An 18,931-nucleotide genomic window follows, 5' to 3' on the forward strand; every position below is an offset into this window, starting at 1 on the left:
AGTGCAGTGTCACTCTCTCCTTGAGTGATGGGTCGTGAGTTTATTGCGGCTTCTATGCTGATCAAGGTGGTGTTTAAGCTCTCTTCATCCACCTGGGAGCGACCAAGAACTTTCCTCAGGCAGCGCTTGACTGAGCCTATCATGCGTTCCCACCAGCCTCCCCACCAAGCCGCACGTGGTGGTATGAATTTCCAAGTGATTCCATGGTGGACACAGTAGAGCTGTACGTCAGTATGCTGCATGGTTTTGAAAAGCTCTGCCAGTTCTGAGTTGGCTGCATGGAATGTTGTAGCATTGTCTGAGTAGACAATGACTGGTAGCTCCTACGTCCTGCAAAGCGTTGCATGGCCATCAAAAATCTGTCAGTGGACATGTCAGTTGCAAGTTCAATATGAATGGCCCGTGTTGTTGCACATGTGAATAGGACTATGTAGGACTTTTTTGTTTGATGTCCAGATTTGACATATAATGGTCCGGCAAAATCGATGCCTGTTACTGCAAATGGTTTTGAAGGCTGAACTCTGTCCAGTGGTAGTGAGGCCTCCATCTCTTCATACCGGCGACTATGTATTATCTTGCATGGTAGGCAAGAGTGAAGAACTACGACAATCGTCCTGAATCAATCTGTCAACATTTTGCTTGTGAAACTCGGTGGTTGCTGTCACAGGACGTCCAAATCTTTGTTTGTCACGCAGGTCAGATGTTCCCGCCTCAACATCTTTAAACATACTCGCCCAACGACGCACAGTACTCACATCAACCCAATCGCCATAAACTGCTTTCATTCTCTGATGAATCTCCTTTGGGGTGACACCTTCTGCTGTCAAGTATTCAATGACTGCACGTTTCTTAAATCGCATTGACCGACGGTCTGCACAGGGTTCCATACTTTACACTGTAACAACCGCATACCAATGCTGCCAACTGTTGATGAGTTACGAAGGTGCAGGCATTACTTCTCAGACAACCCTCGTAGTATATCAAATTAACTGACTGAAAGTGCAATAAACACACATTCTTGTCTATGTAACTCTTACATCTATGTTTAAATAAATAATAATTAGTGTCAAGAAACACAGTATCAAATAATGTTTCATATAACATATGTAAATTAAATGTAGAATCATTAGCGTGGGAATAATGGTCTAGTTTATTTACATTTATATTTCCAGTTCGTTTTCATTCCATTTCAACTGCACACGATGTGTGAAAGTGTTGTAAGAAGTGCGTTATGTGGTGGGGAGCTACTTGAGATTCCACTGGCTTAAGTCTGATGGGGTCGGTGGATGTGGTGGTTGGATATTTGCTCTTTGGAGCTGCTGGAAAATGCAAGGAAACTGTTTCTGTTACGGCCATCGGACAGAGAAGGTTTATCTGATTTTTCTGATGTGAGGCTGGATATTGGGTTACAACTATTGGAGACGTGCTTTTCGCGATTAGGAGTTCAGCAAAGTGATATATTCTGAAAAGGGGCTTGTAATTGTGACTTCGGCTGTTGGAGCACGTGACTGTATTTCGTTATATGTGGACTTCAGTTTACGCATCTGAGTGTGGATTTAGAAGAAATGGTGTATAAACGCACTTAGTAATTTGAGCATATTAAGTGCAAACTACCATCACTCGTGTGCTGCTAGTAAAGTTACAAATGGGACATTATTAGTAGATGAACTCATATTTTATTTCACGAACGATCACAATTCAGTGGGAAGCTATATCTTGCTGAATAAACCAGTTACGTAAAATATAAATCTGGAGTGTAGCGTGTGTTATTACTGCGACTTCCCTGATCTTTTGTGTTTAACAATCTTTAACTCGCATGACATGTCGGCCCTTAAACATTTGACTGCAGGATCACCATTGTAGTCGGTGGATCGGCTGGTTATTGCCATACCATGGTGTTAAGTAGATGATGTATGGCTCAACCCTGAGACACCTACAAGCCAAGTTTTTAATACACAGAGTCGTGAATTAGCCCAAGGAAGTTAAGTCGCAAGCTGCAGAAGATGTCAAATTTCGCTACGATCAACAAAACTTCATTTTAACTATTTTAAGCTGCCTGCAGCAGTGACAGACTTCACGAAGCTTATTACACGGTTCAAATGGCTCTAAGCACTATGGGACTTAACATCTGAGGTCATCAGTCCCCTAGAACTTAGAACTACTTAAACCTAACTAACCTAAGGACATCACACACATCCACGCCCAAGGCAGGATTCGAACCTCCGACTGTAGCAGCAGCGCGGTTCCGGACTGAAGCGCCTAGAACCGCTCGGCCACAACGGCTGGCGCTTATTACACCCTGAGGAGCACAATATACACATTTACTCACAGAAGCAGTCACTACAGGCTAGTTCTGCAAATTACACTCTGGGCTGGTTTAAGACCCAAGCGACACAAGGCCCCACCGTGGGCACCAAGCTGAGAAGAGGGACGTGCACCAGAAGTGCCACAGTTGTAAGGTTTCCGTGTAGGATGTATCAGAATTAGAAGCGGTCGCCTGGGGTGCCAAACTGAAAGGTGTGTCCAACTGCAAGATTTGTATACTATGTGTATAAAAAATAGTAGTAAAAACTATGACGGATGGAAGTGTATGGGGAGGAAGGGGGGGGGGGGGGTAGGGGAGGCCCAAATGATGAGATGCTTGTGTGGAGAGATGTTCTCGAGTTCTCGAACTGGCCTCGATTGTGCTATAGTTCGACTGCAGTTCTTGTATATGAAACTGACATTGGAAGCCAGGTGCAGTAGTACTGAAATCAAGATGTCAGTTTCATTCTTTCATTCTGGCACCGGAAACCAAGCGTAGATCAACTGCATTGATTTTTAATATTAAGTCTGTGCTACAACACCGTCTTTTATAGACATGTAATTGACAATGAAGCTTTTGTTGGACAAAGGTTTTACGTTTGTGAAATCTGAGTGGGTAACATTACTGAAAGAACCTGCGACATCCAGGTCCTTTCTTATTTATTTATTGTTCCGTGGGACCACATTTAGGAGAAGTCTCCATGGTCATGGAACGAGTCAATACATGAAATTATAACACGATTGTAGAAACAGATAAAATGAAATATAAGAAACATATTCAGGCGACAAGTCGTTAGTTTAAATAAAGAAAATCAAGAATGTAACACTGGAATTTGCTTAATTTTTTAGCTCTTCCAGGAGCTCCTCGACAGAATAGAAGGAGTGAGCCATGAGGAAACTCTTTAGTTTAGACTTAAAAGTGTTTGGGCTACTGCTAAGATTTTTGAGTTCTTGTGGTAGCTTATTGAAAATGGATGCAGCAGAATACTGCACTCCTTTCTGCACAAGAGTCAAGGAAGTGCATTCCACATGCAGATTTGATTTCTGCCTAGTATTAACTGAGTGAAAGCTGCTAACTCTTGGGAATAAGTTAATATTGCTAACAACAAACGACATTAAAGAAAATACATACTGTGAGGGCAATGTCAAAATTCCCAGACTATTGAATAGGGGTCGACAAGAGGTTTTCGAACTTACACCATACATAGCTCGAACAGCCCGTTTTTGAGCCAAAAATACCCTTTCTGAATCAGAAGAATTACCCCAAAAAATAATACCATATGACATAAGCGTATGAAAATATGCGAAGTATACTAATTTTCGTGTTGAAATGTCACTTATTTCAGATACTGTTCTAATGGTAAATAAAGCGGCATTTAGTTTCTGAACAAGATCCTGAACATGGGCTTTCCACAACAGCTTACTATCTATCCGTACGCCTAGGAACTTGAACTGTTCCGTCTCGCTTGTAACATGCCCATTCTGTCTGATTAAAATGTCAGTTCTTGTTGAATTGTGAGTTAGAAACTGTAAAAACTGAGTCTTACTGTGATTTAGCATCAAATTATTTTCCACAAGCCACGAACTTATATCATGAACTACATTATTTGATAATGTTTCAATATTACACACAAGATCCTTCACTACCAAGGTGGTGTCATCAGCAAACAGAAATATTTTTGAATCACCTGTAATACTAGAAGGCATATCATTTATATAAACAAGAAACAGCAGTGGCTCCAGCACCGACCCCTGGGGAACGCCCCATTTAACAGTGCCCCATTGGGACTGAACATCATTACCACTCTCAATATTGCGGAGGATTACCTTCTGCTTTCTGTTCTTAAAGTAGGAGGCGAACCAATTGTAAGCTACTCCCCTTACTCCATAATGTTCCAACTTCTGCAGTAATATTTTGTGGTCAACACAGTCAAAAGCCTTCGTTAAATCAAAGAAAACACCTAACGTTCGCAACCTTTTATTTAATCCGTCCAAAACCTCACAGAGAAAAGAGACTATAGCATTTTCAGTTGTTAAGCCATTTCTAAAACCAAACTGTACATTTGACAGCAAATTATGTGAATTTAAATGCTGCAGTAACCTTGTATATACAACCCTCTCGATAACTTTAGCAAACACCGATGGCATAGAAATAGGTCTATAATTGTCAACATTATCCCTGTGCTGTTTGAGGCTTTCCCGGCGCTGCATCTGCTTGATGGGTTCCCGGGATTTACGCCGGATAATATTGTAAAAACCGCACAATATTTCCGCGAGACAACTGCCCGCCATCTTCAGGTGCTACTGTCGCGTCGCTGAGAAGCGCGCCAATTTATATGCTGGCTTTCTAGAACAGCGCAGGCGCCAGCGGGGCATAACGTCATCGAAGACCAATCGTAGACAGCGTCGAATACCAGAGCCCTCTGCTGGAGAAACGGGTCGCGGTCTGCGGAAGCGCGCCGCGGCGCGGGAAAATGCGGCCGGGAGCGACGGACCCCGTTCGCGCGCGCGAGGTGTTGGCGCGCGAACATTATCCCTGTCTCCCTTTTTATAAAGTGGCTTCACTACCGAGTACTTTAATCGGTCAGGAAACCGACCACTCCTAAAGGAAAAGTTACAGATATGGCTAAGTACTGAGCTAACATACGTGGAACAATACTTCAGTATTCTGCTAGATACCCCGTCATATCCATGAGAGTTCTTGGTCTTTAGTGATTTAATTATTAACTCAATCTCCCTCTTGTCAGTATCATGGAGGAGTATTTCAGGTAACAGTCTCGGAACACTTTTTTCTAAGAGCGCTATATGATTCCCTGTTGGGACTAGGTTTCTATTTAGTTCACCTGCTATATTCAGAAAGTGATTATTAAGTACTGTACATATATGCGACTTATCAGTAACACGGACATCCCCACTACGCACTGATTCTATATTCTCGACCTGTCTCTGCAGACCAGCCACTTCTTTTACGACTGACCATATGGTTTTAATTTTATCCTGAGACTTAGCTATTCTATCTGCATACCAGATACTTTTTGCCTTCCTAATAACTTTTTTAAGCACCTTACAATACTGTTTTATCCCATTAGTCAGCCACCCAGGCTGCCTGTTTGTGCTAGTATCCTGTTTTGAACGTTCTAACGGAAAGCAACTTTCAAAGAGCATGAGAAAAGTCTTGAGGAAGGCATTATATTTATCGTCTACTGTATCAGCACTATAAACATCTTGCCACTCTTGCTCCTTGATAAGGTTTACAAAAGTCTGTACAGCAACTGGATCAGCTCTCCTAAAAAGTTGGTAACTATATTTAACATGTGTTGCAGCACAAAAATCTTTTAGACTTAAAATTTGTGCATCATGATCTGAAAGGCCATTCACCTTTTTGCTAACAGAATGCCCTTCTAATAATGACGAATGAACAAAAATATTGTCTATGGTTGTTCTACTGTTCCCTTGCACTCTCGTTGGAAAGAGTACGGTTTGCATAAGATTATATGAATTAAGGAGGTCTACCAGCATCCTTTTCCTTGCACAATCACTTATACAATTAATATTGAAGTCACCACATATAACTAACTTTTTGTATTTCCTATAAAGTGAACCAAGAACCTCCTCTAGCTTTAGCAAAAATGTTGTGAAATCGGAGTCTGAGGATCTATAAATAACAACAGTAAGAAGTTTAGCTCCACTAAATTTAACCACACCTGCACAACATTCAAACACCTTTTCAGTGCAGTACTTTGAAACATCAATTGACTCAAATGGGATACCGTTTTTCACATACATGGCTACTCCCCCACACCGCAAAGAGCTCCTAGAAAAGCTGCCAGCCAACCTGTATCCTGGTAAAGAAAGCCTCTGAATTATCTCCTTATTTAAGAAGTGTTCAGATATACCAATAATTTCAGAGTCAACATCTATAAGCAGTTCACCAACTTTATCTCTAATACCTTGTACATTTTGATGAAATATACTAATTCCCTCATTAATCGGATACCCAAGCTTTGTAGAAAGTGGTTTCTTTGTTAGAGAGACTTCCCTTAAGCAGGAATACCTATCAGCTGACTTCAATCTAAAAAAGGTACAGCTCTAACACCCACAACTACCGGAATTTTCCCATGAGTGATCCCACCACCCCCACCTATGCTGTCACCTATAAGTTTTGCCAACCTCCTCTTCCCATACCTGTTGAGGTGCAGGCCATGTCTAGTGAAACCCGTCCTGCTGATAGACTCCACCGACACCACTGAAATGTGACTCATGCCTTCTGTCATCAGCGCACCCCCAAGTCTCATGTTATTACGCCTGACGGCTGTATTAAGATGAGGCCGATCGTGACGCTGAAACAGTTCCACGAAATGCACATTCGTGTTGCCAGTCTGAGTGGCTATCTTTTCCAGGTCACCAGCTATGTCATACTCCCCATCACTATCAATACTATTACCAGCCCCACCCACAATCACTACCTGATCCTCTTTAGTAAAATCCCTACATAACCCCCCTATGTTAAAAGTCACCTGAGCCAATCCTGCATTAGGCTTCACAATGCTGGTGACCTGGTACTCACTCCCCAAAACTTCCTGCAACTGCTGGCCTACGCCTCTACCATGAGAACTACCTAACAGCAGAACCTTCTTCTTTCTCTTAGACTTTGCAACTGTCCTAGCCACCGTAACTGCTGAGGTCTGCTGCATACTTCCTACATCTACAGCTACTAGAGATTCCTCTCCACTAGACTCTGACAGTTGGTCATATCTATTACAAACACCAATAGTAAAACTATCTGAAAATCTCCTTCTCCTAGCAGATCTCTTGCCAACAGCCAGCTCCCATTCCCCAACCCCCTTCTCCCTCCTCATCCTATCTAGCTCCACCTGTGCGTTTTTCAACTGCACCTGAAGGGCACAGATCTTACGCTCCTGCTCCTCTATCAACTTACTCTTGCTACATAACCTGCAGTTCCAGGAGAGGATCTCACCAGAAAGCCCACTGGCTTCCCCACTGCATTCCCCCCAGTGAAAAAACTTCGAACAAGTCTCACACCGCAATCCACTACTCACGAACCTACGGCAAAGCCCACACTTCTCACTCATGGTAAAATTTTACAATTATTGAAACAAGAAAACAACTTTATCTAAGTTCCGCTACTACAATAAGAAGATGTTAAAAACTGACTACAATAATCACAAACTTGCTCTACAAGGGAAGTAACTACTATTATTGACAGTATTAATCAACAACAAATGAGAATATAACAAAATACTAACACAGAAAGAAAATCAAACGTCTAATGACAGTAACGAAACTGAAAGCAGTTCGCAAAAATTTCTTCTGAAGTTATTTCACCGGAAAACACCAAGAACACCGGTTGAAGACTACTAAAGTTCCTAAATAAACTACTATACACAAACAATTAATTAGTACTTAGCTTTCGATGCGCCGCTACAGCTGCAACTGGTCAGCGCGGAATGTAAACACGGGTAAGAGGTTAAGTTGCTCGATACGAAACACTCACAAATATCAGGCCACAACACAAGAAATGCAGAGGTGAATGAGGAAACCACTAATAAGTCACTTATATAGTAAATATTATCACAAAAACAGTTAAAATATATATCTGAAACCTAAAAATAGATGAAAACTTAGAGAGCGATCTCACACGCAGTCACGCGCTTATGACGTCACACCATAACTGCCCATCACACCATAACATCCGCTACGGTCGCAGGTTGGAATCCTGCCTGGGGCATGGATGTGTATGATGTCCTTAGGTTAATTAGGTTTAAGTAGTTCTAAGTTCTTAAATACCGAATCCCATTGTTCTCATGTTGAAAGTGCGTCTTGACCTGCCCTCTACACCCAAAATGATGTTAATAATATGCTATGTTTTACATGATGGCGAGCCCCAGCTGAGCATTTCATCGCCATCGTGGTGACATCACTGTACATTTTTGGTGTAATTTTCGTGAAAAGGTTATTGTGTTAAATAAAAAGTATTTCTTTTTAGAGTTCCGAATTATTATTAATCACTTAGATAATCGTCGCCAAATGTTAATGTACAGAGATATACTGATTGCATTACCTTTTTCAATCACATTAGGCTGTTCAGAGTACGTAGAGTACATTGGAATGAACAGAGGACTGTGCCTGTTATTTACTTGGGATACTGACTACTCACTTCTCCCCCCTTCCCTCCACGAACCATGGACCTTGCTGCTGGTGGGGAGGCTTGCGTGCCTCAGCGATACAGATAGACGCACTGTAGGTGCAGCCACAATGGAGGGGTGTCTGTTGAGAGGCCAGACGAACGTGTGGTTCCTGAAGAGGGGCAGCGGCCTTTTCAGTAGCTGCAGGGGCAATAGTCTGGATGATTGACTGATCTGGCCTTGTAACATCAGCCAAATTGGCCTTGCTGTGCTGGTACTGCAAACGGTTGAAAGCAAGGAAAAACTACACCCATAATTTGTCCCGAGGGCAATTCCGGAGGTGAAATAGTCCCCCATTCAGATCTCCGGGAGGGGACTACTCAGGAGGAAGTCGTTAACAGGAGGAACAAAACTAGCGTTCTATGGAACGGAGCGTGGAATGTCAAATCCCTTAATCGGTCAGGTAGGTTAGAATAATTTAAAAACGGAATTGGATAGGTTAAAGTTAGATATAATGCGAATTAGTGACGTTCGTTGGCAGCAGGAACAAGACTTCTCGTCAGGGTTATAAATACAAAAGCAGATATGGGTAATGCAGGATAGCTACTACGAACAGCATAGTGAATGCATTATCGTAGCCAAGATAGACACGAAGCCCACACCTACCACAGTAGGCCGGCCGGGGTGGCCGAACGGTTCTAGGCGCTACAGTCTGGAACCGCGCGTCCGCTACGGTCGCAGGTTGGAATCCTGCCTGGGGCATGGATGTGTATGATGTCCTTCTGAATGTAGGTCAATAATGAAATTATTTTGAAAGTAGAAAAGCACTTATCTTTATTTTAAGACCTAAAGACTGGTATTACAAAAAAATAAAGATCAATTAAAAAACATACAATCTAAAAGGTGGAACAAAATACAAATTTTCATTTATCGTCATCAATTCCATAAACATTGTCCAGAGCTTCATCTTCTTCATCTCCATCACTTAGTTCTGCCTCTTCATCATGCTGACTTGCTGCTTGGGCTCCAGGCCGTGCGGCTCCAAAGGGATTAACTCCAAATAAAAGGGATGATGGATGAGTGATACAAACTGGAGCAGCTCAATCAGGTCTTTTACATTTTGTGGTTTTAGTAGAGGCTTTGTTGTTGTTGGTAGTAGAGTTGGGACCTTAGCAGGTAGTTTTCCAGTCGCGTTTTGTTTCAGGCTAAGTTGACTGTATCGCTCCAGGTATCCTGCCTAGAGTACTCTTCTTAAATTTCAGAATTTGCATTTTGCTGATACCTTTTACCTTTTTGGGGAAAACATTGTTCAGGGCATCAATATCAACGAAGTCTTCATCTCTCATTTTAGTTACAATAAACTTCCGATTTGCTGATGCTACTAGGTTCACCCAGTCGTCTGGAACGTACATGTCTCTGTTGGTTTTTTTTTTTTCTTTTTGATCTCTATGTGCCCAAAGTCTCGGTCACAGTCATTGTACGAGTGGCCAGGGACAAAGTAACGCTGGGTGACTGTCTCAATGCCTGTGTTTCTTACTAAGTACAACCAAAATTTTGATGTCTAGTGGCTCTTATTCTGGCCTCCACAATTGTCGGCAAATGCCACACTGTGTTTGATGTAGCTAGGGAGGATCTTAATGTATTTTAGAAAGCAACTCATTATTTCCTGACACCCCCTGTTTGCTTGCCCCTCATGCCACATGTACATGTTTCCAGTACGGTCTCTGAGATCATGGACACTTAAGTTACGTGTCGACAGTTGTCGCATATAAAATATGCTTTGCAGTTTTTAACTGGAGGCGTTGGTGTCGTGCTTTGAAGGTCAAAAGAGATTGATGCTCTAGCTTTTGCCTTATTTTTGGTGCTTTTTTCTTTTAATCCTTTTATAGCTTCAGCTTTTCTCAAGTGTAATTCTTTTTGTTTCATCGCCAACTTTTTTCCTTTTTCTGTGTCATGCAAATTTTTTTTAACTTGTCGCAAGTGACACAAGTATCTGTGTGAGACCCACAAATATAATAGAAGAAGAATGGGTATCTTTGAGAGATGAGATAGTGAAGGCAGCAGAGGATAAGTAGGTAAAAAGACAAGGCTTAGTAGAAATCCTTGACACTGAATTTAATTGATGAAAAGAAAAAATACAAAAATGTGGTAAATGAAGGAAACGAAAAGTAATACAAACGTCTCAAAAATGAGATCGACAGGGAGGGCAAAATGGCTAAGCAGGGATGGTTACAGGACAAATGTTTGAAAGAAGAAGCATATACCACTAGTGGTAAGATAGATACTTCTTACAGGAAAATTAAAGAGACCTTTTGACAAGAGAGAACAACCTGTGTGAATATCAAACTCTTAGATGGAAAACCAGTCCTAAGCTAAGAAGGGAAAGCAGAAAGGTGGAAGGAGTATACAGAAGCTTTATACAAGAGCGATGTACTTGAGGGCAATATTATGGAAACCGAAGACGACGTAGGTGAAGAAGAAATGAGAGACATGATACTGCGAGAAGAATATGTCAGAGCACTGAAATACCTAAGTCGAAACAAGGGCCTGGCAGTAGACAACATTCCATTAGAACTACTGATGGCCTTGGGAGAGCCATCCGTGACAAAACTCTACCATCTGGTGAGCAAGATGCATGAGACAGGCGAAATATCCTCAGATTTCAAGAAGAATATGATAATTCCAATCTTAAAGAAAGCAGGTGTTGACAGATGTGAAAATTATCGAACTATGAGTTTAAGAAGCCACGGTTGCAAAATATTAACACGAATTCTTTACAGACGAATTGAAAAACTGGTAGAAGCCGAGCTCGGAGAGGATCAGTTTGGATTCTGCAGAAATGCTGCAACACGCCAGGCAATACTGATCCTAAGACTTGCCTTAAAAGATAAGGAAAGGCAAAACTACGTTTATAGCATTTGTAGACTTAAAGACAATGTTGACTGGAATACTCTCTTTCAAATTCTGAAGGTGGCTGGGATAAAATACAGGGAGCTAAAGGCTATTTACAATTTGCACAGAAAGCAGATGGCAGTCATAAGAGTCGAGGGACATGAAAGGGAAGCAGTGGTTGGGAAGGGAGTGAGACAGGGTTGTAGCCTATCCAAGATGTTGTTCAAGCAGTAAAGGAAACAAAAGAAAAGTTTGTAGTAGAAATTAAAATCCATGGAGAAGAAACAAAAACTTTGAGGTTTGCCGACGATATTGGAATTCTGTCGGAGATACCAAAGGACCTGGAAGAGCAGTTGAACGGAATGGACAGTGTATTGAAAGGAGGATATCAGATGAGCATCAACAAAAGCAAAACGAGGACAACGGAATATAGTCGAATTAAATCAGGTGATGCTCAGAGAATTAGATTAGGAAATGAGACACTTAAAGTAGTAAAGGAGTTTTGCTGTTTGGGTAGAAAAATAACTGATGATGGTCGAAGTAGAGAGGATATAAAATGTAGACTGGCTATGGCAAGGAAAGCGTTTCTGAAGAAGAGAAATCTGTTAAAATCGAGTATAGGTTTAAGAGTCAGGAAGTCCTTTCTGAAAGTATTTGTATGGAGTGTATTTATGTATGGAAGTGAAACATGGGTGATAAATAGTTTAGAGAAGAAAAGAATAGAAGCTTTCGAAACGTGGTGCTACAGAAGAATGCTGAAGATTAGACGCGTAGATCACGTAACTAATAAGGAAGTACTGAACAGAACTGGGGAGAAGAGGAATCTATGGCACAACTTGACTAGAAGAAGGGATCGGTTGGTAGGGCATGTTCTGAGACGTCAAGGGATCACCAGTTTAGTACTGGAGGAAAGCGTAGAGGGAGACCAAGAGAAGAATACCCTAAGCAGATTCAGAAGGATGTAGGTTGCAGTAGTTACTCGGAAGAGGCTTGCACAGAATAGAACAGCACTGAGAGCTGCATCAAACCAGTCTCTGGACTGAAGACCACAACAACAACAACTACTCCCTTCTTTCATGCTCTTTTGCAGTCGTTAGTTTTGGTCAGTTCTGTGATTACATTATCGACCTCTCTTGGCTCCTTGACCCACCTCTCTCTCCCGTCCCTCTGGGACCTTCGGCACCCTCGTGCGATCCCTTTAGTGCGGTGTCTCCACTTGCCCGACCCGCTATGATCACGTGGACACCATGCAAGGGTTCACAGAAGCAAAACATGCGTTCCTCAGCTGAAGTCTGACGAGCGAGAAACTATCCTAAACGTTTCATTTTCTCGCGATCCTTGTTTACGAAAGAACTAAATCAAATGTGCAGGAACAAATTCTGGGGAAATGTTGGAACACGCAAGACAATACTGTCCCTGCGACTTAATGTTAGAAGAGAGGTTAAGGAAAGGCAAAACTACATTTATAGCATTTGTAGACCTGGAGTAACCTTTTCACAGTATTGACTGGAATGCACTCTTTGACATTTTGAAAGTAGCAGGGATAAAATAAAGGGAGGAAATGCAGCCCACAACATGTGCAGAAACCAGATGTCTCTTAGAAGAGCCGAAGGGCATGAAAGAAATGATGTGTTTCAGAAGGAGTGATCCCGATGTTATTCAATCTGTGTGTTGAGTAAGCAATATAGGAAGCGAAAGAGAAATTTGGAGACGGTATCAGAGTTCAGGGAGAAGTAGCCAAAACTTTGAGGTTTGCTGATGACGTTATAATTCTATCAAAGAGAGCAAAGGACTGAGAAGAGCAGTTGAAAGGAATGGACAGTGTCTTGAAAGGAGAATATAAGATGAACAAAAACAAAGCAAAACAAGGTCAATTGAATGTAATCGAATTAAATCAGACGATGCTGAAGGAATTCGATTAAAAAACGAGACATTAGAAGTAGTAGATGAGTTTTGTTATTTGTGCAGTAAAAAAAACTGGTAATAGCCAAAGTAAGGAGAATATAAGATGCAGACTGGCAATGGCCAGAAAAGCGTTTCTGAAGAAGAGAAATCTGTTAATATCGAATATAGATTTAACTGCTAGGAAGTCTTTTCTGATGGTATTTGTCTGGAGTGCGGCCCTGCATGGAACTGAAACATGGACAATAAACAGTTCAGGCAAGAAGAGAACAGAAACTTTTGATGGGTAGCACACGAAACTACAAAAGGACGCTGAAGATTAGTTGGGTACCTCGTGTAACTAATGAGAAGGTAGAAAATAGAATTGAAGAGAAGAGAAGTTTGTGGTACACCTTGACTAAAACAAAGGATAACATGATGTGGCATGTTCTGAGACCTGAAGGGGTCACCAATTTAGCATTGGATGGAAGTGTGTGAGGTAAAAATTGTAGAGGGAGACCAAGAGATGAATCCAGTAAGCAGGTTCAAAAGGATGTGGGTTGCAGTACAGATGAAGAGTCTTGCATAGGTCAGAGTTGCAAGGAGAGCTGCATCAAACTAGTCTTTGGACTGAAGACCACAACAACAAAATTAAAAATTACTAAAATGGCTGTTAATGAAATCTGTGATGACATCTGAGCTGTTTGAGGGTATGGTGATCTTAGATACCGTTGCTCTTAAAATATTTGTTTTCATAATTCTCTATACATATTTGTGTCGACTTAACTCTAAAAAAAGAAAATTTTAAACTTTGAGTCTGGAAATTTACACAACATGATAAAATAACACGAACACTGAATCAAATTAACCTTGAAAGTAACTACATAAAACATGACTACTACACACAGTGCCCTCCCTCTCTCACCAGAAATAATTTTAGTGAACCATAACTGATCTATCCCACAGTTCGTGCACAAAATAAGTGACGGCCTTGCAATGTAAACACAAAATGCGATACCTTATTTAAAAGCTTGGCTATAGCTCATTTAGAACGAAAAGAGAAAAAAAATTAAATACTTAATAGGAAACTGACAACCAGGAGTAATATCTTCCTTTGGGTCAAGTACAGAACTTTCTGTCACGAGGAAATGGAGTAACAGTTTCCTGGAAAGTAGAGTAGGTGGCTAATGTGATTTAACAGAATGTGTCCATCATTTGAAGTGATGAATGTTTGTCAGGCCAGTAGTAACAAAGGAAATAGTATTTTCTGGAGTGGGTGCAGATAATGTGGAATTGTTTGTATGAAGGTGCTAATTAACAAGATGGGTGTATAGAGTTTACTTAGATTAGAAAAAGGGTTTTTAACTCATACGGACATATTAGTCTGGATGTTGTGTGTCTCCACTAAATGCCATAGACAGCGTTATTTCTGGAGGGCACCACACGCCAGGCAGCAACGGCGTGGCACCTCACATAATCGCCAGGAGCCTTTTCGATGGCGCTCATACTAGGACCTACTTTATGCTTTTGCACAAGTCATTCAAATAGGCCTTTCAAACATGTCTGCCATAACAGAGAGAGCTGACGGAACTATTTTCCTGCATCTGCGGTAAAGTTCACAGGATGACATACGGAGCTAGTTTAAGGCCGAAGCAACATAGGGTGCCGCATGGGCACCAGGCTGAGAGGTGCAACAATTGGAAGATTTTTGTACAGGACGTCCACAGTTAGTAGCGGCTAGGGGCGCTAAGCTGACAAGGATACCTAGAGCACTCAAGTGCACCATTGGTGTACAGTACTTATCACAGTTAGTAGCGAAAACTGACACGAGTGAAAATTTGGGAGTGCAAAGAAAGGGGAAGAGGCAGGTTCCAAATGATTAGCCGCTATTGTGCAAAAAATGTTCTCGATCCGGCCCTGATGACATTCATATTCCGAGTACATAATTTAAGCGTCCGCACACCGACACTCAGTCACTTCTCATCAGTTCAACAGTTCCAATTCAGCAGTTCAAGTTATTTAGTTCTACAGTTGCCTACAAGCTATCTTCAGTGCCGACGAGTTTACTCTGAGTGCTGAACCTTATTCACAGAGACAGTCACAGCATTTGCTTATTGACAGACTGAACTTAAAATCTGTAAACTACAGTTCATACTGAACTTCAGTCAGATCGGTTAGGAGACATCTACTGTGTTAGGTTAGGTTAGGTTTAGAACATAACTTCAGTGTCATGTCTTCCCCCCAAGAAAGAGTTGAGTATACGTGTTCCAGAATGAGGTTTTAAAAATTTGAGGACAGGTTCTTTGCACCAAAACAAGATAAAAATGTCCTGTAAACGTGCATGCTTTAGGAACTATGAGCGTTTGTTCACCCTCGATACCGTAAAACATCTCTTCTGCTGCAAGCTCTTTGCTTTCCATATTTTGGGAGGAGGTAAGATGGACCAAAACAAGAATAAAATGCCTGTAAACATGAGTATTGGGGCAACCTGTATATACGCCCACTCTGCATTGTTGACAGATGTATCCAAGATGGTGGCAAAGACGTCATCTAAGATGGCGTCGTGTAGACTTGGCAACAGCGCATGATGTCATCGAAGAAGGCGGTTGATGACGTCATTCAAGATGGTGGATTTTGGCGGTAAGTTTGAATTTTGGCGGAAAAGTGCCAAATCCCCCCCCTCCCCAGAAAAATGGCAGGAAGTTCAAATTCCAACAGGATAATGCACCACGCCTCTACTAAGCAAAGAAAATCGCGGGAAGATAGTTCAATTGAGCTACCTCCACTGACCTAAGTCACCCAACCGACACTTCCTCCTATGAACTGGCACCAAGTTTGAATTTTGACGGGAAACAAAGGTCACTTGCCGTCTTGCTACCAACATAAGAAAATAGTGTGAACATAGGTCACTTGGCCTACCTCCACTAACCTAAGTCACCCGACTGCCACCTCTTCCAAGGAACTGATGCCAAGTCTGAATTTTGGCAGTAAAGAAAGTTCACTTTCCTTTTCGCTACCAACCTAAGAAAATTGATGCAAGGAAAACACACTTTGACGGACCTCAGTCACCCAACCGTCACCTCTTCCTAGAAATTCGTGGGAAATGGAATCAGCTTGCACTGGGCTGCTGGAGAGAGGAAGGAAGTATACTTTATTTATTTTCGAACAATTTATTTTGAGATGGAGTATATTTTATCACATAAATAACCCATGTATAATGCTCTACACACGCGCCTGCTAATTGTGAACAGTCAAAATAACGCATTGCACAGCCCACAGACATGCAAACCACTCCTAAATAATGCAATACATTTACGTCCAGAGAGCCAAAGAACTCCTAAATTGTCAAAATAATAATCCATTTAAAAGACTCTGCAAACATGATTGATAATTGTCAACTGTCGAAATCATCCACCAGTCTTTATTTAAACAATTAGAGACAGCACCACCATCCAGTGTGTTCGCCAGGAGGTCCGCAATCCAACTGACCTAGTACACAGTATAGGCACCAGAGGGCGCTGTCGTCCAAGATGGCAGACATGACATCAGCTGATGATGCAAGTACAGTTATCCGAGATGTCTTCAAACAATGTGTTCACCACGAGGTCTAGTACTCACTACCACCAGCAGAGGGCGCTGTCGTCCGTTTTGTGACGTAATCCAAGAGGTTGGGGGTAAATGGCAGGAAAACCACTCTGCCTGTCCTGGACATGAGTCCTTATTTTGCACACAATGTTTCCACCACTATACCTAGACTCCAACTGACCTAGTACATATTACTGCCACCAGAGGCTGCAGTCATCCAACCTGTGATGTAATCCAAGATGGTGTTGGGGAAGGGGGAGGGGAATGGCGGGAAAAACACTCTGAACACAGGTCTTTATTTTGCAGGCAGTCTCACCACCATGAGAATTAGAGTCCAACTGACCTAGTACACAGTACTGCCACCAGATAGTGCTGACACCCCTCATGCAACATAATCCAAGATGGTGGTCTGTAAGGGGGAAATGGCGCGAAAATGACTCAGCTTGCTCTGGGCTGTTGGGGAGAGTAAGGAAGGAGTGCACTCTATTTATTTTGGAGCAATTTATTTAGGGATGGAGTATATTTATCACACTGATACAAAACACACGCTCTGACCTGCTTGGGGCCATCTCACACAGCCCACACATCTGTAAACTACTTCTAAATAATGTTCTCCAGACACGCAAACATGTCCAAAATTAACGAAATAGTTTCAGTACACACTTGCAGACTACTCCTAAGTAATGCAGCACAGTGATGTGTAGACATGCTCAGTACTCGTAAACTGTCCAAATAACGCATAGCACAGCCTACAGACCTGCTCACAAAATAATGCAACAGACACGCGCAAGCACCCACCGCCATCCCCGGTCCCCCCGCGAAGTGACACACCCGTCAGCTGTCAAACCACGCACAGCTGCCCTCAAGCATGAGGCAGCGACATCCCTTTCATACATGGTACGGTCCGCAGCTCGTGGTCGTGCGGTAGCGTTCTCGCTTCCCTCGCCTGGGTTCCCGGGTTCGATTCCCGGTGGGGTCAGAGATTTTCTCTGCCTCGTGATGACTGGGTGTTGTGTGATGTCCTTAGGTTAGTTAGGTTTAAGTAGTTCTAAGTTCTAGGGCACTGATGACGATAGACGTTAAGTCCCATAGTGCTCAGAGCCATTTGAACCATACATGGTACCTATGAAATTTCTCTCTAAATACGCGATCACCTAGACACTGTTGATGACACGATCGGAAGGGACTGAAGACTTATTTATAGGGTGTAGACACTCCAAGCAGGGCCGCGCTTGCATGTGATCAATGCTGCCGACGTGAACCCACCCCCTACATGAGGTCTAGCGAAGAGCTAGTTGCCGAGCATGCCAGCACACCCAGTGTCACTGAAATCTCGCCGCGAAACGTCCGTGTGGCGATTCGCCATCTAAAACGTTCTCAATGTTTTTCTTATGTCACATGGCTTTGTAAAAAATAACAGCCAAGTCGACCTCTTGGGAATTGTATAGTGTCCCGGAAATAGTTGACGCTCGCTTTCTTGATGTCTCAGTTGTATGCACGGAAATTATTGCCCTAGCAGAACTTGTTTACGAAAATAACACCGAATGCAGTCTTCCTCACGGACCTAATGTGATAGCCTCCCTGCTCTCAACATATGCAAATGTTCTCACCTGTATGTAGAGGCTCCTATATCACAGCAGAAAGCATGTCAATGAATCGAGCAGCATAATTGGCTCTTATCGAGTTTACCCGCTGAATTACTCATGCCGCCAGTATCGTAGCACAATCCGCCTTTTCTTTCTCTCTGCAGATGGGACTTTCAGTGGTAAAATTATTTTTCTCAGATCGGTAAATTGCATTGACAGTTAAACCCGCAAAGTTGTCTACAGATCATCAAATACATACGAGACTCACAGGAATATTGGAAGCCAGGAAGATATTTACAATTAAATGTTACGATTGCTGCTACAGTCTGACACCGATCGTTGTGCAGGTAATGTCTCTTCTTGACGACTGTGCTTCTGGAACGAAACTCAGTATCCATAGTGCACATAATTTTCCACGTAAAAAATCTCTTTCATACCCTCACAGTTATTGATGTACTGAAGCTATATGTCCCTCACAATATATACACATTTTACATAACGTAAGCCACATAAACTTAACAATAAAATATATACACA

The 18,931-nt window shown here is 42.1% G+C and overlaps 1 protein-coding gene across 1 annotated transcript in view; it reads left to right on the plus strand.

Annotated features, from left to right (window-relative positions):
• Positions 1-203: 203 nt before the first annotated feature.
• Positions 204-18,931, plus strand: part of LOC126235168 (odorant receptor 43a-like) — a 181,950-nt gene continuing 163,222 nt past the window's right edge. The window contains exon 1 of the mRNA XM_049943901.1: positions 204-231. Coding sequence (XP_049799858.1) covers positions 204-231 — 28 coding nt within the window. The remainder of the gene's footprint in view (positions 232-18,931) is intronic.

Source organism: Schistocerca nitens, chromosome 2, assembly GCF_023898315.1.
Source record: "Schistocerca nitens isolate TAMUIC-IGC-003100 chromosome 2, iqSchNite1.1, whole genome shotgun sequence".
In the NCBI taxonomy this organism is placed as follows: Eukaryota; Metazoa; Arthropoda; class Insecta; order Orthoptera; family Acrididae; genus Schistocerca; species Schistocerca nitens.